Source organism: Ochotona curzoniae, unplaced genomic scaffold, assembly GCF_017591425.1.
Source record: "Ochotona curzoniae isolate NIBS_2020 unplaced genomic scaffold, NIBS_Ocur_1.0 scaffold_4701, whole genome shotgun sequence".
Classification (NCBI taxonomy): domain Eukaryota; kingdom Metazoa; phylum Chordata; class Mammalia; order Lagomorpha; family Ochotonidae; genus Ochotona; species Ochotona curzoniae.
Genome location: NW_024467122.1, coordinates 51,470,813 through 51,493,950, shown reverse-complemented (window position 1 = coordinate 51,493,950; position 23,138 = coordinate 51,470,813). Strand labels below are relative to the sequence as shown.

The 23,138-nt window shown below is 45.1% G+C and overlaps 1 protein-coding gene across 1 annotated transcript; it reads left to right on the top strand.

Annotated features, from left to right (window-relative positions):
• Positions 1-131: 131 nt before the first annotated feature.
• On the top strand, positions 132-22,253 carry CATSPER2 (cation channel sperm associated 2). Its single transcript, XM_040969211.1, has 13 exons — positions 132-324; positions 860-1,006; positions 1,481-1,654; positions 1,824-1,892; positions 12,604-12,776; positions 13,248-13,403; positions 13,687-13,811; positions 15,086-15,264; positions 15,459-15,558; positions 15,875-15,931; positions 19,527-19,729; positions 20,011-20,178; positions 22,110-22,253. The coding sequence occupies exons 2-13, from the start codon at positions 862-864 to the stop codon at positions 22,139-22,141; spliced, it is 1,581 nt and encodes a 526-aa protein (XP_040825145.1). The 5' UTR covers positions 132-324; positions 860-861; the 3' UTR covers positions 22,142-22,253.
• Positions 22,254-23,138: the final 885 nt, after the last annotated feature.

Here is a 23,138-nt window from a genome sequence, read left to right as displayed (position 1 = left end):
AGCCGCCGATTGGCTGCGCGGCGCCTGCGTCGGGCGTGCGGGCGGGTCCAGCTGGTAACCGCCGAGTGGCCCGAGAGCGGCGTGGGGCGGGGCCGAGTCGGAGAGCGCTGCCGGGGTCGGGACCTGGGGGCGGGAGCCGGGGGTGGGCAGGACCCCCTTTCCCGGGACACAGGTTAACGTGCGAGTCGGGGCGGGCAGGGTCTGGAGATGGGGTGCAGCGGGGCTTGGCGGGAGGGCCGTGCGTGAGCACATCCTTGCGCGCAGGAGCGCCCGAGGGGGAGGCGTGGAGGCAGGGCTGAGTGGGCGAAGAGTGCCTAGGCTGAGGTGAGGGTCCAGAAGGGAGGGCTGAGGAGGGGGTGGCGGGGCGGGCGCTGCCTCTGAGGGTGCGCACAGTTGGTGGCGGGGCACATTTCCCGAATGTGAGGCTGTTGAATTTTGTCCACGTCCTCTTCATTGGTTTTTCCTTGGAGAGGCAGCCAGCCTAGGCTCATTCCCCATCTCAGTTTGCAGCGGGGTGGGGGGCGGGGGAGGTGTGCTTTGTTCACCCCCAAAGCTTCTGCTTCTATTTTGAGTTTTTTTTTTTTAAATAATGTTTTAAAGTTACAGTTGTTGCCACAAAATGAAGCTTCCTGGCCACTGGGACTCTCATTTTCTTTCAAATGGCCTTGACTCATGTTACATTGTGTTCTAACCAGCTGCCAGGCATTCCCAGCTGGGAACTCTTCAGGGGTCTCTGAACCTGCAGAAGGTGGGGGGCGGGAGGGGGGCAAGATAGTTTGTATCCTGGTGTATGTCTTTACCAATGAAATGTCATCTGATGCTGGCAATTTTTTTCTTTTTTTTTTTTTTTTGTTAACAGATATGGCTGTAAGTCGCAAAACAGGGCACGTGCAGCTGCCCCGAGCGGATGCCATTTGGTCACGTCTCATTGACACGTTCTCTCTCATTGAGCATTTGCAAGGCTTGACCCAAGCCGTGCCACGGCACACAATCCAGGAGTTACTTGGTCAGCAGCCTGTTTATTCTCCGCATCACATTTAGATTCCTCACCACCTCTGACAAAGATGAGGAAGCAGGGAGACCAAATTTAAGCGTGGGAAATTCAGGGAAGGTTGGTTTAGTTGCTTTGTTCGTTGATTAGGAGCTTCCACCAAACCTGATCAAATAAGAACTTTGTGTAAATAAAACTTTCAACCTTGGAGTTATTACCTGCACTGTTCCTGCGAGGCTTAGGGTAGCTGCCAGACGTGGCTGACTTGGGGAAAGTTTCTGTCAAAGACACTCCCACTGGGAATTGAAGCTGCTGCTTTTATTTGTGGGTGTGGATGCTGATGATCCTAAGTAACACACTAGTTAGCTCTCACCCCAAGAGAACAGGATTCTTAGTTATATTGAGGGTCCTTACCCCATAGCCGCAACCACCCCCGCAAGAGTTGGCTGCCTTCTTTGTCCACAATGCTTACAACATTTTATCACACAGATCCTTCCCGACAGAAGAAACTAATGTTGAGGGATCAACAACAACTGGTGCGCTTCTCCATAAAGCCGCAGCACGAGGGCCGGATTTCGCACGCCCAGAGACTGCTGAGCAGACTTCACGTGCGCTGCAGTCCGAGGCCGCCCCTCTCCCTGTGGGCCGGATGGGTGCTTGACAGTATCCTTTGCTGTCACTCCTATCTATGGCTGTTCTTTGTCTGCTGACTTCCTGTTTCCTCCTCCAATATAATGTTCTTCTCCGGACCATGAATATTCGTACCTTTATGATTTCAACGATGTACATCAAAAAGTGTTCCACTCTGTATTGCGTCCTTAATAAGAAACAGGTGCTCTCTTCAAGAACTTCATCATCTTCCTCATCTTTCTGAATACAATAGTGCTGATGGTTGAAATAGGTGAGAACTGATGTTGGATGACGAAACAAAGTGGGTAGGAGTCTTTTTCTTGTTTCATTTTTAAGATTTCCTGGGGGCTGGTGCCCTGGCTTAGCTGGTAGAATCACTGATTTGAGTCCCAGCTGCTCTACTTCTTATCCAGCTCCCTGCTGACAGCCTGGCAAAGCAACAGAGGGTGGCCCAAGTGCTTGAGTCCTTGTATGTACCCACATGGGACACTCAGGAAAAAGCTCCCAGCTTTAGATCAGCCAGCTCTGATCATTGTGGCAATTTCGGGAGACAGCAGTGGAAGACAGCCAAAATGCTTGGGCCCCTGCATCTGTGTAGAAGAACCAAAGAAAAAAAAAAGCTGATTTTCTTGGAGATCTTCCATTTGCTGACTCACTTCCCAAAGGGCTGTGACCCCAGTGACTAGGCTAGGCCGAAGCCAGGAGCTAAGTTAGGGACTGGGGCCCTTCTCCACTGCCTTCCCAGGTGCATTAGCAGGAGCTAGATGGGGAGTGGAATAGCTGGGGCTGGAATTGGCATCTACTTGGGATGCCAGCATCGTAGGCGCTGGCCTAATCAGCTATGCTACAATGCCAGCCCCTATGAATTATATTGCTCTAAACAGTTACGTGTTAAATATGATTCGAATTGTGATGTGCCATTTAAACTCTGCCCTTTGGCATAGAATTTGTGCAGCTACTAAGATACAGAAATTTTTGAAGGGCTCTCAAGTAGTATATAGCAGATTACTGGGTGGTCTAGACCCAAGCAGATATATACACAAAGAAGAGACAGGGAGGCTAGTTAAATATTTTTTTGTCAGTTGATTGTTAAATGAATTAAACTTTTCCTATTCAGGATGATAGGTGGCTACCAGTGAATGATCTAACGTTTTTATGTCACAAATAAATTTAGAAAGATCGTCCAATATGGATAGTTAGGTATGGCCAAGAAATTGAAAGAAGCAAAAAACTAAAGAGTAGATGAGAGAACAAAATGCTGAATGAAGATGAAAAAAGTCAAATTCCAATAGGTGAAAATTAGAACTGCTTCAGATCTCCAGGAAATAAATGTAAGAACTTTAAGTCATAGAGAGGCTTAGGTTCCCTCCCCGCCTTTTTTTTTTATGGAGTAAGGGTTATCTTTATTTGGATTACAAAGTATATATATATGAATCATGTTTGTTTTTATTTTTTAATATACATTTAATTAATATATTATATATATATATATTTTGCAAAGTCAGATATGTACAGAGAGGAGGAGGGAGAGAGAGAAATATCTTCCGTCCGATGATTCACTCCCCAAGTGACCACAATAGCTGGTGCTGTGCCGATTGGAAGCCAGAAGCCCAGAGACTCTTCCGCGTCCCCCACATGGGTTCAGGATCCCAAAGCCTTGGGCTGTCCTTGACTGCTTTCCCAGGCCAAAAGCAGGGAGCTGGATGGGAAGCAGGGCTGCCGGGATTAGAACCAGTGCCCCTATGGGATTCCAGCACATTGAAGGCAAGGACTTTAGCTGCTAGGCTACCGTGCTGGGCCCAAAAAAATAAATCTTAAAAAAATTTATTTCATTTAAAATTAAAGTGATTAAAATACCTAAAGTGGTTTTCAAGAGTGTATGTGTATAACTGGGAAACTGGAAATCATGACAAAAATAAAAAGGGATGGTGCCATTTCTGATCTGTTACAAACTGTATTTTCAAACATGGTTCATGGGCCTGGCCTGTGGCCTAGTGGCTAAAGTCCTCGCATTGAATGCACCGGGATCCCATATGGGCGCCGGATCTAATCCCGGCAGCTCCACTTCCCATCCAGCTCCCTGCTTGTGGCCTGGGAAAGCAGTCGAAGACAGCCCAAAGCTTTGGGACCCTGCACCTGCATGGGAGACCTGGAGGAAGCTCCAGGCTCCTGGCTTCGGATTGGCTCAGCTCCAGCCATTGCGGCCACTTGGGGAGTGAATCACCGGACAGAAGATCTTCCTCTCTGTCTCTCCTCTCTTATATCTGACTTTGCAATAAAAATAAATAAATCTTTAAAAAAACCTTTATTTTTATCAGAAAGGCAGATTTACAGAGAGATAAGGAGAAACAGAAAAAGATCTTGCATGTGCTAGTTCACTCCACAAATGCCACAATGGCAAGAGCTGAGCCAGTCTGAAGCAGGAGTCAGGAACTTCTTCCAAGTCTTACCTCACCATGTATGTAATTGTACAATTATTACTAGAAACAGTAGTAATGTAGGAGTGGTATCAAGGCACAGCTGGTTAACATGCTGCATTGGGGAGAGGGAAGATGCTGTGGCTTAATTGCTTAATGCTCTAGCTCCGGCATCAGCATTCCGTATGGGCTCCAGTATTGTCCTGTTTACTCCATTTCTGATCCATTCCCCTACTTATGGCCTGGGATAGAGGTGGAAGATGGCTCAAAGCCTTAGGACCCTGTACCCACATGGGAGACCTGGATGAGGCTCCTGGCTTCAGACTGCCTCAGCTCTGGCCATCATGACCATTTGGGGAGGGAACCATCAGATGGGAGACCTTTCTGTCTCTCCCCTCTGTAAATCTTCCTTATCAATAAAAACAATAAATGTTGGGCCAGGCTTGATAGCTTAGTGGCTAAATCCTTACCTTGCATTTGCCAAGACTCTATATGGATGCAAGTTTGTGTGTCCCAGCGGTTCCACTTCTTATCCAGCTCCCTGCGTGTGGCCTGGGAAAGCAGTCCAAGATGGCCCAAAACCTTGGGACTCTGCACCCAAGAAGAAGCTTGGTCTTCCAGAAGAAGCTTCTGTCTTCTGGCTTTAGATTGGCTCAGCTCCACTCATAACAGCCATTTGAGGAGTGAACCAACAGATGGAAGCTCTTTCTGTCTCTCCTTTCTGTAAATCTGCCTTTCCAATAAAATAAATCAATAAATCTTTTAAAATAAATAAATAGGGCCCGGCGTAATAGCCTAGTGGCTAAAGTCCTCGCCTTGCATGCACTGGGATTCCATATGGACACCGGTTCTAATCCCAGCAACCCCGCTTTCCATCCAGCTCCCAGCTTGTGGCCTGGGAAAGCAGTCAAGGATGGCCCAAAGCCTTGGCCCTGCACCCGCATGGGAAACCTGGAGGAAGCTCCTGGCTTCAGGATCGGCACAGCTCCGGCCATTGCTGTCACTTGGGGAGTGAATGAGCAGATTGAAGATCTGTCTCTCCTTCTCTGTAAATCTGACTTTTCAATATAGTAGGTAAATCTTTAAAAAAAAAAAAAAAGAAGAAAGTTAAAATAGAATCAATACCTTTAAAATCAAAGATCTCATGTTTCTTTTTAAGGTATATAATTCTGACAGCACAAGTGATAGTTTTACTCTCTATGCCATAATGCCAGTCCCTAAAATCAAAGATCTTTTTTCCTCTCTACCTTTCAAATAAATAAAATAGTAAAATCACAAACTTCTGGAATGCGTTTGAGAACTAGGGGATTGAAAATACAAAGTTGGAAAAATACTGAGACAGAGAAAGGTTAAGCAACTTCCAAGGTCAAACACCTAGAACTGGTGGAAGCTGGTTTCAAACCCAGATTATCTGACTAGAGTTTTTTTTTTTTTTTTCCTTTAGCCATTTTATGGTACAGCCTGCAGTTTTGAGTACTGGTTGATATATCAAGCACGTGTATGGCCATAACTAGCAAAAGGAGTTAATACTGTTCTTTCTGTGAAGGAAAGCTTAAAAAAAAAAAGTATATAGTAGTTTGGACTGAAAAGATTCTCTTCTACTACGAGGGAACAACTATGAGGTACAATTTTCAATTATACAGGATATAGAAAAAGTAGAAGTGTTGTAGTTACAAACCATAACTAGGTAACAGCAAATTCAGGAAAAGTAATGGAAACCAGCAAACTAGGGCAATGAGGAACTTAGGCTATTAAATCGCAATTCTAACAGTTTTGAGACATTGTGGAAGGCAAATTTCCAACAAAATTCGTTAGGAGCTATTGGTACTATTGGCTCTAACATTTTTTATTTTATTTTATTTTATTTATTTTTTTAGTTCTTTGGAGTCGTCTTATAAAGAAAGAAATCTCAGAGGAACAACAGTAGTATTACTGCACACATTTTTGCAACAAATTCTATACACTAACAATTATAGCATATAAGTACAATTATAAGCAGTTCTTAAGAGGTGCTTTCCAATTCTGAAATGTGACTTTTCCTCCCCCAGTATACCTGGTCAGTTTCCTATGTTTTGTTCTGTCCATTTCAAGAAGTAAGCAGATTTTCCTAACTTCACAGATCTTTTTAATCTATCCAATGATTTGAATTTTTTTTTTTTTTTTACTTTCTGGATTAACTTTTTTTTATTATGTATTGTTTTTATTTTGACAATCTTTACATAGTTAATTAGGGTAAAAAGATTCAAGGGCTACAGGAAAGTAGGTAAGACTATTATTTTTTTCCATATTGTTTCCTTCATGTTTAAAGGGGGATATTAAGGGAGAAGACCCACCCAATTTCCCACACTCCCCAGGTCCCGGATGTAGGGTATGCTCTGAGGTTCTTGCTCAATTGTTTTTTTTTTTTAAAGATTTATTTTTATTATTTTTTTATTGGAAAGGCAGATATACAGAGAGGAGAGACAGAGAGGAAAGATCTTCCACCGATGAATCACTCTCCCCCAAGTGAGCGCAACTCGGGCCAATACAATGCCGATCCGAAGCACTATGAGGTCTTTGAAAAATCCACTGATTGACATAGTCCATCATAGCTGAGATGGTTGGTTGACCTGTTCTGTCTTCTCTCTTTTCTTGGTTAGGGTTCTGAGTCCAGCATTTAGATTAGGAAGATCTCCAAAGAAACTTTGTCTGAGGTGGTCTCAAACCAGATTCTTGTATGTGCTAACAAGTACAGGGCCCGGCACAGTCCATTGCCCCGATCAGCTGGTGGTTGTAATTGCTCGGTTGGTTCTGTTTTCAGCCTTGTCTTCCACTGGAACCAATGGATGTTACAGTCCAGCCTGGTTCTGCCCAGCATACTTGGCCCTCACATAAACCAGTGGGAGCTGCAGCCTAGTTGGAGCGACCTGCAATAACCCCCACCAGGCCCGCCCCCTACCCTGGTTTTCCAGTATGTATAGCAATAATCCAGTCTGTCTCACACCCCATTCCACCCCAGCTGTCTTAGTTTTATGTCCTCTCGTGGAAGTGGTAACCCAAGAGAAATGAGCCCACTATTTCCCTGCCAGGCCTCTCCCACTCCCAGATTATGCACTCTCCAGATAGTTCTGGTTTGACTTGACAGAACTAGCCCCCAGTGCCAGCTTCTGCCAGCTGATGCTGCGGCTAAGCCCAACCGATCCTCACCCACTCTAATTTATGCTTGCACCAGTAGGAGTAATCAGCCCAGCCTGGTTTTTCCCTGATCTAGTCCACATGAGGCGCACAGGTGTTGTAGCCTTGCCTAGTCTGGTCTGCCCCCATCCCAGCCCATGCTCTCCTGCGGGAGTAGCTGTCCAGCAAAGGAACCCTCCCTTATTCCCCTGCTGGCTCTGCCCCCTACCTTCCTTGTTCTCACGCTGGTTGGGTGCTGCGGTCCCTTCCAGTACAGGCAACCTCACCTTGGCATTCCGTATTGTGCACTAGTCTTTGTTGCGACCGAACCTGGCTTGACCCACACTGGTGCTTGGATTTGCCAGTGGATGACGTGGACAGATTCAGCCTGGTCTTCCCCCAACTCCTGCCAATTGTATGCCAGTGGGTAACTTTCCATGGCCTGTTCTGGGCTGTTTCCTATCATGTTTCTTTTATATTTTTTTTAAAGATTTATTTTTATTATTATTTTTTTCTTATTGGAAAGGCAGATATACAGAGAGGAGAGACAGAGAGGAAGATCTTCCGTCCGATGATTCACTCCCCAAGTGAGCACAACGGCCGATGCTATGCCGATCTGAAGCCAGGAGCCTCTTCCAGGTCTCCCACACAGGTGCAGGGTCCCAAAGCTTTGGGCCGTCCTCGACTGCTTTCCCAGGCCACAGGCAGGGAGCTGGAAGGGAAGCGGGGCTGCCGGGGATAGAACCGGCGCCCATATGGAATCCCGGGCATGCAAGGTGAGGAGCTTAACCACTGCGCCACCGTGCCGGGCCCTCCTATCATGTTTCTTGCGCTTACCTGCCGGGTCTGTGTCCTGCCAGAGGAGTTGCCCAGGCTCCTCCATCAGAACCTCTCCCAATGCCAGGTTCCACGCTTACCAGTGGGTCCATGAGCCAGCCCTACTCAGTTCACCTCCTGTCATAACAGGAACTATGGCTTTTCCTGACTGGCCTTCAATCCAATCTGGTTCTTGCTGTTGGATGTTTCAGCCCAGCCATGGTTTGTCCATACCCACATACAGCTCACACATGGCTCATTAGGGGTTTGAGACCTTGCCTAGTCCATCGCACATCTGCCCTGCTCCTCCAGGACAGCAGAGGGTGTTGGGGTCTGGCCTGGTTCGGTGCATCCAATCCCAGTCCACACTTGTGCCAAGGGAGACTACAACCATTTCCAGATCAAAATGCAGCCCCCATTCCAGGTCACACGCCCCTTGGCAGGAACCTCAACCCAGCTAGGGTTGTCCCCTTAGCTCCCCAACTGGGCCTGTTGCTCTGACTCAGCTTGGCACAGCCCCTCACCTGTCCCGACCTCTGCCTTAGACACTGTGGCTTAGCATCCCTGGCTCATGTGGAACAGTTAACTTTGTTTTTTTTTTTTTTTAAGATTTATTTATTTTTATCACAAAGTCAGATATACAGAGAGGAGGAGAGACAGAGAGGAAGATCTTCCATCCGATGATTCACTCCCCAAGTGACCACAACGGCTGGTGCTGTGCTGATCAGGAGCCAGGAGCCCAGATCCTCTTCTGGGTCCCCCACATGGGTGCAGAGTCCCAAGGCTTTGAGCCATCTTCAACTGCTCTCCCAGGCCATAAGCAAGGAGCTGGATGGAAGTGGAGCTGCCAAGATTAGAACTGGCACCCCTATGGGATCCTGGCACGTTCAAGGTGAGTACTTTAGCTGCTAGGCCACAGGCTGGGCCCAAATACATAAAAATCTAAAAACAGAAGTGGAATAGATGGGACATCAGTGATGTAGCTGGCTGCTTAACCCAGTTTTCCAACTAAGACTTTTTGCTTTGCTAAGACAGGTTGAAAACTCTCAATCATTTTTAAAAAGTTAATTTTGGAGGGGGTAAGCATTGGAGTGATTACAACATTTCCTGGGACACCTGCATTTTGAAGTGCCTAGTTCAAGTTCCTGCTCCTCTACTTCTGATGTGCTAAATGTGCACCCCAATATTCAGCAGATGATAGTGCCACTCACATGGAAGACCCAGGTTGAATTTGAGCTCCTGGCTTCAGTGTAGTACCCAGGGAATGTGGATATTTGGAGAGAAAGCCAGCAGTTTGGAAATTTTTCTCTCTTTGCCTTTCCAATAAAATAAAATTTTAAATTATATTTTCATCTCTAAGTAGTGTACCTTTGCATTAGTGGATGTAGAGTGGGAAGCCATGACTTTTTGTACCTTCTGTTCCACTGCGGCACTTGCTACCACTTGTTCGTTTGAATTTCCTCGTGTTCATTCAACTTCTGTAAAATTGTACTTTTTCCCAGAGACTAAAATGGCTGCTGCTACTGCTGCTGCAAGTTAGTCTTTGCTGCACAACTGTAAGATCCCTTCTTCCATGATCTTCACATCACTCTGTGGCTACCTATTTTGTGAAGGCAAAAACTGAAAGTTTACTGCATTCAATTTTCCGACCACAAATGTGTGGTCTTCGGCTCTTTCTAATAATGTGTGGTCTTTGGCTCTTTCCCAGACCAGAATTGATCATGACTGAAAAAGTATTTTATTGCACCTAAGTTGTCATCAATGGTGAAATGCACTGTTTATTTACCACTAGGAAATAAATAATTCTCATGTAAACTGTTGACAGATCATTGATTGCATCCTAATTTCAGAGTTACAGTGTGAAAGACTATCCCACTGAGAATGACAGAAACATTTTATATAAAAGAAAAGCCTGTTAGGGCTGGATTTGTGGTGTACTGGGGTTAAGCCACTGCCTCCAATACCAGCAGTCCAGTTACTCCACTACACATACAGCTCCATGCTAATGGCCTGGGACAGGCAGCACAGAAGGCCCCAACTGCTTGAGCCCTTGCCACCTTTATGGGAACCCAGATGAGGCTCCTGGCTTCTGGTTTTTACCTGGCTCAACCCTGGCCATTTCAGCTCCCTAGGGAGTGAATCAGAAGATGAAAGATTTCTGTACAGTGGTTTTGAGGAGGAGCCAATTCATTCTAGGGAGGGCTGGAATGCAGTTCTGTTTTTGTAGTTTTGATCCAATCCAGGATCAAACTGACAAAAAGCAGTAACACTACATTATTGGTTCTTACTTAAGCTTCTTAAGCTTATTTTTTAAATTTATTTATTAGAAAGTCAGAATTACAGAGACATCTTCCATTTACTGCTTCACTCCCCATATGGCTGCAACAGCCGGAATTGAGCTGATTCAAAGTCAGACACCAAGAGCTTCTTCCAGGTCTCCCATATAGGGTGCAGAGACTAAAGCACTAGGCCATCCTTTATTGCTTTCCCAGGTGTATTAGCAGGGTGCTGGATCAGAAGTGGAGCATCTAGAACTTAAACTGGTGCCCATATGGATGCTGTCATTGTAATTGGCAACTTAACCCACTTTACCATAGCACTGGCTCTGACTTTTTATTATTATTATTTATCTGAAGAGTTATTTTTTCTTATTGAAAAGGCAGATTTACAGAGAGAAAGATCTTCTATTCACTGGTTCACTTCCCAAATGACTTCAGTGGCCAGAGCTGAGCCATTCTGAAGCCAGAAACCAGGAATTTCCTCTGAGTCTCTCACAAGAGTGCAGGGTCCCAAGTCTTTGGGCCATGCTCCATTGCTTTGCAACCCATAAACAGGGAGCTGGATGGGAAGAGGAGCAGCCAGGGTCAAACTTTTGGGTATATGGGATGTCAGCACTTGAAAGTGGAGGATTAGCCCGTAGAACCATTACATTGGCCCAAATTTTTATTATTTTGTAAAAATCTGTTAATTCCTGGGCCAACATGTTAACCTGGTGGCTAAGGTCCTCACCTTGCATGCTCCAGGATCCAGTGTGGGTGCCGGTTCTAATCCCAGCAGCCCTACTTTCCCATTCAGTTCTCTGCTTGTGGCCTGGGAGAGCAGTCAAGGACGGCCCAACGCCTTGGGACCCTGCACCCGCATGGGAGACCCGGAAGAGGCTACTGGCTCCTGGCTTTGGATAGGCACAGCTCTGGTCATAGTGATCACTTGGGAGTGAACCATTGGATGGAAGATTTTTCTCTCTGTCTCTCCTCCTCTGTATATTTGCCTTTCCAATACAAATAAATCTTTAAAAAAAGACTTATTAAAAATTTTTGTTAATTCCTTGAGATGCAGAGTGACTGACACAAAGATTTTCCATCTGTTTGCTCCCCAAATAGCTGCAGTTCCAGGCTCCTGGCTTCACCCTGGCCCATCCCTGGCTGTTGATGCCATCTAGGGAGTGAACCAGAAGATGAGAGATCTTTCTCTGTGTGTTCCTAAGCTACTTTATTTTACAGACTAAACACAACTTTTAAAAAACATTTTTTGTTTGAAAGGCACAAGAAGACAGAAATCTCTTGTGGCGTGGTCCATTCGCCAGATGTTTGCAGCAGTTGAGAATGGACTAGGTCTAATTCAACAACTAGGAATTCCCACATGTATTTTGGGACACAAATACTTGAGTCATAACCTACTGTATCCCAAGGTGCACATTAACAAAAAACTTGAATTTATTTATTGAAAGCAGATATAGGGCTTGAATTGAGGCATTCCAATGTAGAATGCAGCTGTCCCAAGCACCATCTTAAGCACTATGTCACCCCTAAAAGAAAAACCTTAAAATAAAGCTAATACAGGGCTCAGTGCGATGGCTCAAGCACCGGGATCCCATATGGTTGCTGGTTCATGTCCCAGTTACTTCATTTCTCATCCAGTTCCCTGCTTATGGCCTGGGAAAACAGTCAAGGATGCCCCAAAACCTTGGGACCTTGCACCTAGGAGACCCAGAGGAGGCTCCAGGCTCCTATCTTTGGATTGGCTCAGCTCTGGTTGTTGTGTACATTTAGGGAATGAACCAGGAGATGGGATACTTTTCTGCCTCAACTGTCCATCAATCTGATCTGCCTTTCCAATAAAAATAAATAAATATTAAAAAAAAAAACCCCAAGTGCTTTGTTATTGTAACTAAATGTGTCTTGTGAAGTCTAGCTTCTTGTCTCAACATCTCTTACAAAGTACTTTTCATATCATGGCCCTACATTTTCATTCTGTTTTCAAGATCTGTTGGTTTCATGTGAACTTTCAGATTGAGAGAACAGTATAGCAGGTAGGATGGGGATTGGTAAAGAGAGCAATCCTTTAGTGACTGTGTGACCCCTAAAATGACCAAGAGGTGACTTAAAGCTGTTAGTCACACTAGTGTTAGCAGGAGTTGAGTCGTGGCTATTTTCCATGATCAGTTCTGTCCTCCCTTTACTCCACAGGTTGAGGCAACAGTGTTAAGCAGAGGAATTTGAAGATCAATGGAATAGTAATGGGCACACCCGTGGTTTATAACTGATCATTCAGCTTTTCATGTGCTTAACTTTTATTACTCCTCTTGTACCTTTACAGAGTTGCTGGAATCCACAAACACCAATCTCTGGCCATTGAAGCTGACTGTGGAGGTGGCAGCTTGGTTTATTTTGTTGGTTTTCATCCTGGAGATCCTACTTATGTGGCTGTCCAGTTTTTTCCTCTTCTGGAAGAATGCCTGGAATGTCTTTGACTTTATTGTTACCATGTTGGTAAGAATGAGGATTATTTTAGTAAGATGAAGAATGTGCCTAGATGAATAAGAAGAACAAAGTTAACAGCTAGACACACATAAAAATTTCTCTCTCCTGTTTTTTTGTTTTTTTACTAAAACTGAAAGTTAGTCATCGTCAAGATGACATTAGGAACTAGGTAGACTCTAACCACAACATGAACTTCAAAAGTGACATCCGTTGGTTGTGGCACATTCTTGTTAGGTACAGGCACTGTTCTGTGTTGTCTCACTTGTAAAACAATCCAAGCAATTAGCTTTAGTTTTGTTCCTCTTATGTGTTACTACATTGAAATGCAGAGTTTAATTTTGTATAGAAAACAGTGCCTGAGAATGCTTTTCAAGGGTTAATGCCCAGGGTTAATGCCCATGAAGACGCTGAGATGAAGGAGGGGTGGCTGTGTCGGGGGCTTTGGGTTTATCATACTCATCATCTCTGTGTTTCTCACAGTCCCTGCTTCCGGAGGTTGTGGTGCTGGTAGGGGTATCAGGCCAGTCTGTGTGGCTGCAGTTGCTAAGGATCTGCCGAGTGCTGAGGTCTCTTAAACTCATTGCACGGTTTCGTCAAATTCGAGTTATCATTTTGGCCGTGGTCAGGGCTCTCAAGGTGATGTAAACTGTTGCTGAAGCAAAGAGGGTGGCAAAGATAGACGTGGGGATTTTAACATTTAAAATGAAACCAGTCTGAATGGGACTAACAAGGCAAGGAGAGTCTTGTGAAGTGTTCCTGGGCGGATGAGAAGGGGCCGGGGGTAAGCCTGCTGTGACGGATGCCTGAGCTGAGGAGTGCAAGTGCGAGTTTGCTGTGGGTTGCCAGATGGGCTTGAGCGGGCTGTCATCAGAGATCGGTCTAACCTGACCCACCTGTGACTTGAGATTATGGCTTCCAGAGCATGACCTTCCTCCTGATGCTGCTGCTCATGTTCTTCTACATCTTTGCTGTCACTGGCGTCTTTTTCTTCGAGAAGTACACCCGTTCAACTCGTCAGGACCTGGAGTACAGCTGGTTCTTCTCGTAGGCAGGGCTGGGAGAAGCCTGGGTGAGGGGAGAGAATTTGGGCTGGAAACTGAAAAGGCTCCTCCAAAGTATAGTAGTACAGAAAGTGTAGTCGATTATATATTTTAAAAAAAGTAGAGTAGAACTCATTAAGGAGAAAAATAAAAAAGAACCCATTGGGGGTAGGGGTGGGGAGTATAAAGCAAAGGAGCTGTGAGTGGTGTTCTTTGTGATCATAAGGCATGGGCAACTAGTTCCAGATGCTAACTAGTTGCAGATTCTAAAACACGCTCATCAACCATCTTTAGATAGTAAACTCCAGTGGTTAAGCCTTGGTTTCTATGACTCAGTTATTTTTTTCAAAAAGATGGAGATAATGAAAATGGCAATACCTACTGTATAGAGTGTGTGTGGGGGGGTAAGTAGGGTGATATATTTTAACACTTAGCACAGTATTTAACACATAGTAAGTGATCGCATTACTATGACTCTCAAAAATGTGGTCATTGGGTTTACTACAATCTGTAGGTATGGATATTATACATTCACATAGCTATCTTTGTTCAGAAGTAAAATCAAGGTATGATACACTGTCTGGAAGACAGTGACTCCTAGAAGAAAATCAGTATGAGTGTAGAGATGATAATCCTACTCCTGTACTGGGATCCAGCCTGTGAGCACCACTCAGGCCTGCCTTAGATGTTCAGGTTTGTGAAAGTACTGTGTTAGGAAGGTCCTAGAGTTAACTTTATTAAAGCCCTGAAATTTTCAACAAATTATACATGGCAAGTTAAGGAAAACAAAATCAGGAAACTTTTAGCTCCTCTCTGTTTTCCATTCACAAAATTCAGAAATATATCTAGTTTTTTGAAGTTATCATTTTAAAGTCTTGTGTGTATTCATTAAGTGTGATCACATAAAGTTATGTCTGTAAGTCAGTTTGCTTATTTATTGTTCTTACTAGTGAGCTATACAGGGATGATGCCTGCCAAATTTATGAATGATCTGTGATGGAAAAGGCATAGAATAGTGGAGGATGAATTTAGAAAAAAAAATGATATCTCTTTGATGATTCATTCGTCTTTTAAAAATTCAGTCCATATCTATTTCCCAAGTTCTTACTGTACCCTAGGACTAAAGGAACAGTGAAAGGGACCTTATAGATTATTCATAATAAAGGGAAACTCAACAAGACAACTGAAAACTGAAGAATAGCTAACACTTGAGTGGAAAGAGGTTAAAATCAGAGCAAGGTTGTTTTAAAAGTGGAAATGGCACCCCTTTCCCTGTAGGGACCTGCTGAATTCCCTCGTGACAGTATTCATTCTCTTCACCTTGGATCACTGGTACGCGCTCCTCCAGGATATCTGGAAGGTGCCTGAAGTCAGCCGCTTCTACAGCAGTGCTTATGTCATCCTTTGGCTGCTGCTCGGCTCAATCATCTTTCGAAATATCATAGTAGCCATGATGGGTAAGCACAGAGGAGACAGCATTTGGAGGTAGGGGTGGTTGGAAGCTGGAGTTGCTTGCAATGGATAGAAAGAACCCAGGGAAGCAGGAAGGCTTGGGTCTCAGAATGGACATCCTTGGTTCCTCCCCCTCCAAGCCCTCTCCTCAGGATCTAGTCACCACCGTCACCCACTTCCTAATGGCCCTTTGGGGCAGTTACTAACTTCCAGAATATCAGGAACGAGCTGAGCGAGGAGATGACACATCTGGAGGTTCAGCACAAAGCTGACATATTCAAGAGGCAGATCATCCAAAGGTTCTCTCTTCTGTTTTCAAACTCAGTTTTGTGTCTCAAGGGGCTTCCCTGACCTTACCCCCTTTCTTTCTTCCTTGGCCATGATCCCACTATTCTCCTTGTGATAAAAGATTTGCTCCCAGGGTGTAAGAATTCCTCAACAGTAGAAGACTGTTTCTATAGCTACTGTGGCAACTTCCCAACTATTTTTCATCCCTTTTCTACAGTTTATCTCCCTTCCTCAGTTTTCTTTGTAATTCAGTGTCTGCTTTTTCTTTTTTCCACTTACTGTGCTTATACTTCACAATAGCTTTACTCTTTTTCTGTTTGTTTACAGAAGACAAAACCTGTCCCCTGACGCACTGAGGTCAAGCCACAGCAAGATCGATACCAGGTCGATAGCACAGATGTGAACTGGCATGGAAGTGTGTGATGGAGAAGAGGGTGGAACTCCAAAGCAGATGGCTGGGACTGAGTTTATTTATTCACTGTTTATTGTACTGGGTTTAATAATTGTCCTTTAAGTTGATATATATATATCAACCCCACAGACTCTTACTTGGAAAAAAAAAATCAGGGTTATAGCAAGAGTTATTAAGGATCCTGGAATAAGATCATCTTAAATCATCCAGGTCAGCTCTAAATCCAATGACAGGAGAGGAAAAGACGGATGCAGAGACTAGGAGACAATGACATGAAAATGGAGACGGACAGTAGTGCTGCGGTCACAGGCCACGAGATGCCGCAAAGCAGCAGAGGCAAGAAACCTCTCTCATTGCTCCAGAGACAGAATGGCCCTGTCAGCAGTTTGCTCTCATGCTCCAGCCCTCTACAACTGTGAAAAATGACATTTCTGTTGTTTTAAGCTACCAGATCTATAGTAATGTTTTATGGCAGCCACAGGAAATTAATACAGATACCTTCCATGAAATTAATGAAGATACCTTCTAGATCCTGAGTGTTTTTATTTTTAATTAAAATTTATTTGTTCACTTGAAAGAGTTACAGGAGGGGAGGAAAGACAGAGAGGGAGGGGAAGACAGTAGAACCAGATGGACACAATGGCCGGGGCTGAGGCAGACTGATAGCAAAAGCCAGGAGTTTTATCCAAGACTCCCTCGTGGGTAACAAGGGCCTGAACACTTAGGCCATCTTCCACTGCTTTTTCCAAGCACATTTACAGGGAGCTGGATTGGAAGTGGAGCAAGCAGGACTCAAACCAGTGCCCATAGGGGATGCCAGCATCACAGGTGCACTTTTACCCACTAATGTTGCAGTCATGATGTCGACCCTGAGTAGTTAGCAGCGAACAAGAGAGTGGGAGAAATAGACTCTTTTATTCATTAGCAAATAATTATCAAATACTTACAAGGCACCTAGAATGTAGAGCAGTGCTTCTAGAAGTCCATGGAAGTGTGGAATTAAAAGACACTGCACAGATAGGCATTTGGTCTAGCGATTAAGATGTTAGTAAAGGGACTGGCGTTGTTGCACAGCAGTTTAGGCCTCTGCTTATTGTGCCAGCATTCCATATGAGTGCTGATTAGAGTCCTAACTGCTCCACTTCCCATTGGCTTCCCTGATTAATATGCCTGGAGAAGCCGCAGAATATGGCCTTGTTGCTAGAGACCCTGCCACCCACCGGCGAGGCCAGGATGGAGTTCCTGACTCCTGGCTTTGACATGACCCAGCCCTGGCTGGGGGCACAAACCAGTGGTTGTGAGGTCCTTGTATCTCCCTCTGTCTTTAACTCTGCCCTTCAAATAAATAAAGAAGTAAATAAATTTTTTTGGGGGGGGGTAAAAAGAAAAAAGTGCTCACTAAGATGATTCCAGCCTACATCGAGTGCCTGGGTTTGTTCCCAGTTTTATCTTCTAACTCTAGCCCCCTGCTAATGCAAACTCTGGTAGGTGGTAAAAATGGCTCATGTGACTGGGCTCCTGCTGCCTACATGGGAGACCGACATTGAGCTCCTGCCTCTGACTTTAATCTGCCCAGCCATGCCACTGTGAGCATTTGGAGAATGGACCAGCAGACGGGAGGGTGTTTTCTCTGTAACTGTGTTTCTTTCTCTCCCTTCTTTGCCTCTGAAGAATAACAAGCAGAAAAAGGAGCAATAGTTCACATTTTTACAATCTTTTAAAAGTCTCTTGTGTCATGAACAAAACAGATAATAATGTCTTTTTTAAAAAAAGATTTATTTATTTTTATTGGAAGGTCAGATTTGCAGAGAGAAGAAGAGTTAGAGAGGAAGATCTTCCTTCTGCGGGTTTACTCCCCAAATAGCCTCGATGGCTAGAGCTGAGCCAACCTGAAGCCAAGAACCAGGATCCTCTTCTGGGTCTCCCACACAGGTGCGGGGTCCCAAGGCTTTGTACCATCCTTGGCTGCTTTCCAAGGCTACAAGCAGGGAGCTGGATGGGAAGTAGGGCCGCCGAGATATAACCTGGCGCCCATATGGGATCCCAGTGCATGCAAGGTGAGGACTGTAGCCACTAGGCTACCATACTGGGCCCAATATTATCTTTTCTGTTTGAAGTTTATATACTATTAGGGGTAAAGGAAAAATAAGATTAAATAAGGGCCCAGTGTGGTAGCCTAGTGGCTAAAGTCCTCAACTTGCATGCGCCAGGATCCCATATGGGTGCTGGTTCATATTTCGGCTTCTCCACTTCCCATCCAGCTCACTGCTAGTGGCCTGGGAAAGCAGTCAAGGACAACCCAAAGCCTTGGGACCCCGTGGGAGACCTGTGGGAGACCTGGAAGAGGCTCCTGGCTTCGGACCAGTTCACCTCTGTTGTAGCTACTTGGGGAGTGAACCAGCAGATGGCAGATCTTTGTCTTTCCTTTTCTCTGCATATCTGACATTCCAATAAAAATATTTTCTAAAAGAATATTTGAATATGTTAAAATAAGATTAAATTATGGAAAATTGATTAAAGCATGTTGCATATACAGGGTGTGAAGGGAAGACTGGTTGTAACTTTAAAGCAATGTGATCAGGGTGGTCTCATTAAAAAGGATTGAACAGGGGGTCTGGCACTGAGGCATAGCAGTAATCCTGCACCTATGATGCTGGCAACCTATATTGGCCCTGGTTCGAGTCCTGGCTGCTCTGCTTCTAGCCTGTCTGCCAAAGCAATTGGGAAAACAGCAGAAGATGTTCCTAGCACTTGGAGCCCTGTACCCACGTGAGAGTCCTGGAAGAACATCCTGGCTTCTGGTTTGGGAACTGGAGCAACTTTGGGCATTGTGGCCACTTGGGGAATGAAGTAGCAAATGGACGATCTCTCTCTGTGTCTCTCCTTTTCTCTCCCTAATGCTTCTTTTCAAATAAAAATAAGACTTGTAAAGGCGAAGGAATTCCTGTGTGGGTGCCCCTGGGAAAAGTTTTTGCAGGCAGAGGGAACAGCTGATATGAAAGTCCCAGCCTGGAAGCATGCCAGGAGTGATTGAGAAAGAGCAAAGAGGCCATTGTGACAGGAGCAGAGTGAGCAGTGGTCAGCGCAGTGACTGCAGGGCAGAGGGGCCGTTGTGGGGACTTAGACTTTTACTCTGAGGGAAACAGGAAACGGAGCAGAGGAGTGATGTGAAGTGTCTTACATTTAATACGGATTGCTATCGTCGCTGTGATAGACCAGAGAAAAACCAGGAAAGGGCAGAGACAGCAAGCAGGAGGTTGTACTCACAGCCAGGCAAGAGATGACAACTCGGCCTCCAGTCTTGCTAGTCAGTCGGTGAGAGAAGGTACATGTGTGGAAGGTAAAATCAACAAGAGTTTCCAGGTGGACTGGATGCAAATGGGAAAAGAAGAGTTCTGTGTGGTATACTGGGGATGGGTCAGGTGAGAAGTGCCAGAGCTTCGCTAGCGTTTGGGAGTGGGTCATCCGTCATGGCTTTAAATCCAGACTGCAGGTCCTGGCCATGGCCAGCACCAGAATATTCTATGCCCTCATCATCTTTTGAAATGTTTCTCCTTTCCGTTACAGAGCTGCCAGTCAACCCAGGGTGTGTGCATTCTCCAAAGCTTCTAAAAAGTCTAAACTCTCAGGTAACGAAGAGAATTTAGCAGCCTCTGTGTCAAAGACCAACGACTTCTTGACAAAAAGCGAATTCCCATCTTCCTCCTCTACCTCCTCCGCGTCCTCCGCCTACTCCTCGTCTTTTGAGTCCACGTTTCCTGCTGGCATCGGTGAGCCAGAAAGCTTTCTTCCACTTGAAGTCACAGACACTGTCATCTTAAGAGCTGTCCCCTTCGACCTGTTTTGCAGTCTCTCCCCAAGTTTGATTATTGTGCTCTTAATTACTAGTTGCTTAATTTCCCCTGTGCTTCTGCTGCCCTTCGGGTGAAGTGTGGCTGTGGCTGTCTTTGCTCCTTGTAACGTGATCTCTCGTGACAGTTTTCCCTCGTGGCGGCCTGTTTTGTATTTCACCCTCTGGATTTATCTGCTGTTACCCAACTTCCCCCTGCAGGTCAGCTGGACTGGGAAACTCTTGTGCATCAGAACCTGCCGGGGCTAATGGAAATGGATAAGGATGACCGTGTTGTTTGGCCCAGAGATTCACTCTTCCGATACTTTGAGTTACTGGAAAAGCTTCAGTATAACCTAGAGGAGCGAAAGAAGTTGCAAGAATTTGCAGGTATGGGTTGAGGGCAGTCAGTGGGGACCAGGAGGTGAGTCACATGGGAGTTAACACATACAAGAGTACTTCAAAGTTTTTATGGAAAACAGAATTAAAAAAACCCTTTATTTTAATAGAAAAAATGCTGACATCTGGGTCTTCAGCAAATCTGAAAAATACATGTTATGAAAAAAAAAACTATGCATGAATTTTCAAAACTGTTTTTGCACCACAATATGCTTAATCTTTTAATTCCATTTTCCACTGACTTTTTTAAGCACCTTGTTTGTGTAACTGGGGAGAAGGAAGAGTGTGTCCACTCTTCTGGTATGCCAGCCTTTCAGCTTCTGCCTCACACTTAAAAAATCCCCAGCAGATTCTTGGTTTGGTATGTGGAATGCTGGCCACCTGCAGAGGGCCTAGGAGCTCTGCTTCTCCAGCAGGGGGCGCCCAGACCCCGTGTGTCAGAGCTCTGGTCCCTCGTGTTGGAAGTTAGGCTGGGTATGGTCCTGCTCCTGGAAGGTCACATGTCAGACCTGAACAGCAAGGCCACCAGCTCAGGGTGAATAGCTGTGGGATTAGAGAGTGAACGGGAATCCTCCAAGTGCCATTGCCTTAACCCCCGCCCCCATTCTAAACCATTTAGTACCAGCCTCGGCATAGAGAAGTAGGTAATTTACTTAGTAGGTTTGCTAAAAACTGAGAACTGTGTGCAAAGCTATTTTTTCCCTTAATTTTACCTGTTGCAAGTTAATTTGAATTAATAATATAATATCCTCTAAAGGGATAAACCCAACAACTGGAAGAATTAAGGGCAGTTTTTTCTCTTTTAAGTTAGAGTTTATTTAGGTTTTTTTTTTTTTTTAAAGATTTATTTACTTCTTTTATTGGAAAGTCAGATTTACAAAGAGGAGAGACAGAGAAGAAGATCTTCTGTCTGCTGGTTCACTCCCCAAGTGGCCACAATGGCTGGAGCTGAGCTGATTCAAAGCCAGGAGTCAAAAGCTTCCTCTGGGTCTCCCATGTGGGTGCAGGATCCCAAGGCTTTGGGCCGTCCTCGACTGCTTTCCCAGGCCACAAGCAGGGAGCTGGATAGGAAGCAGGGCTGCTGGGATTAGAACCAATGCCCATATGGAATCCTGGCACGTTTAAGGCAAGGACTTTAGCCACTAGGCTACCCCACCGGGCCCTATTTAGTTTTAAATTTTTGTTACAAAGGTGGGGGGATTGCAGACCCATTCCAGTCTCTGGATGGAATGGGAAGGGATGTGGGGCAGGGAGAAGATGGATGAAGGACAAGACCCCACCCTCCATCCTGTGACCACAGAGGGAGATGCTGTGTTGCTCTTTGCTGCCGGTCACACGTCGGCACTTGGGGCAGAGATGGATTCTGATGTGGGGACGAATGTCCTGAGGGTGTAATTTGAGCAGTCTGGATTATTCAGATGGTGTTGGCTTTGTTGTGCCATGTGTTAGATACCACTTAGGGGCAATTTTTTTTTTTTAACCATTAAATACAGATTAATGTTGTCTGAGTTTTCTTCCTCATACTGCATTGAAATCAACGCAGTGTGAACTAAAGAGCTTCGTGTGCGCGCACAGTGAGCGCAGAAAAGCAACAGGAGTCTGTGACACTGAGATGTCAAATTAGGGCGGGATTTCAAAGGCAGGCCTTGTCTACTTCAGAATCTTGCCTAAAAGGAATCCTGCTTCTTCCCCCGCCCCCCGGTCATGCTCAGCCCTTCCTTCCCACTTGTTTTCTGAGGAAAGCAGGAAGGTGGCTGCTTCGTTGCTGTTTGTCCATGGCCAAGAGCACCCAGACTCGTGGCTTAAGCTAAAGATGTGTGTGGGACCCTAGGACACGGAATAGCACGGCCTTCACCAAGCATTTGTACAACTTCGTTCGACGTCGTCTCGGCTCTGCAACCTCACAGTCTGTTTCTTTACAGTGCAGGCACTGATGAACTTTGAAGATAAGTAAAGCTGACCGTGGATGGCTTCTAAGTCTTTGGGCCCAGCAAAAAAAGACAACGAAGAGAACAGTTGATAATACAGACCTCAGTTATAATTTTCTAATAAATACTGCTGGTAAATGTTGTTGTGGAGTGTCGAGCAGCTCCGGTCTCTGAGACGTAAGGCATGGCGACGGGCGTGGAGCCTGCACTTCCTCTCCCTTCCCACAGCACTGAAATGTGGCTCTTCTAGGCCTCTTGGTTGTGCCTCCTGCCCTGCGTGCCACCACTGCTTCCCGGTAAGAGTCCTGATTTCACTCTCTGCCCCGAGCAGCTGTGGAGATCCTCAGAGCTGTCAGGGCAACTAAGTGAGAGATACTGTTTCTGTTACCGCCTCTTACTAAAGTTTTTCCTCCGCTTCACCATTCATTTTAATGGAACATCATTTATACCTGTTTGTGGGCCAAAAGACAGCTGCTTTGCGTATTCCACTTCTTTGTCGTTACTCAGAGCAGTGTTCCCAATCCTTGTTCCACATTGTTAGCAATCAGGAGCACCTCGGAGTTCATCAGTCTCACCGCAAAGCAGGTGCACCTTTTAGAAAAACACTGAAGGGAAGATTGTCCGGTTAATGCTGAATATTTCTAGTTGTCGGGGACTTATCTAGAAGGGACCTCATCCCATTGTTAAGTGACCCACTTCTTTAGAAATATTTGTTATTAAAATCTGTCACTTATAAAGAGCCTAATGTATATGAAATACTTACATATTTAATGTGTATGTATACATGATATATATCCTCTATTTCAAGTTATTTCATAAAATAACTATGTGTGGGAGATATTATGATCCTATTATTAGAGATTGGAAAACATGTTTAAAAGGGCACATGCCAAGTAAGAAAGCTATGATTTTAAATCAAGTTCAAAATTGTGTTAAAATTTTTATTTAAGGGCCTAGCATAATAGCCTAGTGGCTGAGGTCCTCACCTTCTATGAGGTGGGATCCCATACAGGCACCAGTTCA

Excerpts from the sequence above, each read along its gene's own strand:
- CATSPER2 (XM_040969211.1), top strand. The coding sequence starts at position 862 with ATGGCTGTAAGTCGCAAAACAGGGCACGTGCAGCTGCCCCGAGCGGAT. Across the intron at positions 1,007-1,480 it reads CACAATCCAGGAGTTACTTG|ATCCTTCCCGACAGAAGAAA; the intron begins GTCAGCAGCCTG and ends TTTATCACACAG. Across the intron at positions 1,655-1,823 it reads GGCCGGATGGGTGCTTGACA|GTGCTCTCTTCAAGAACTTC; the intron begins GTATCCTTTGCT and ends AATAAGAAACAG.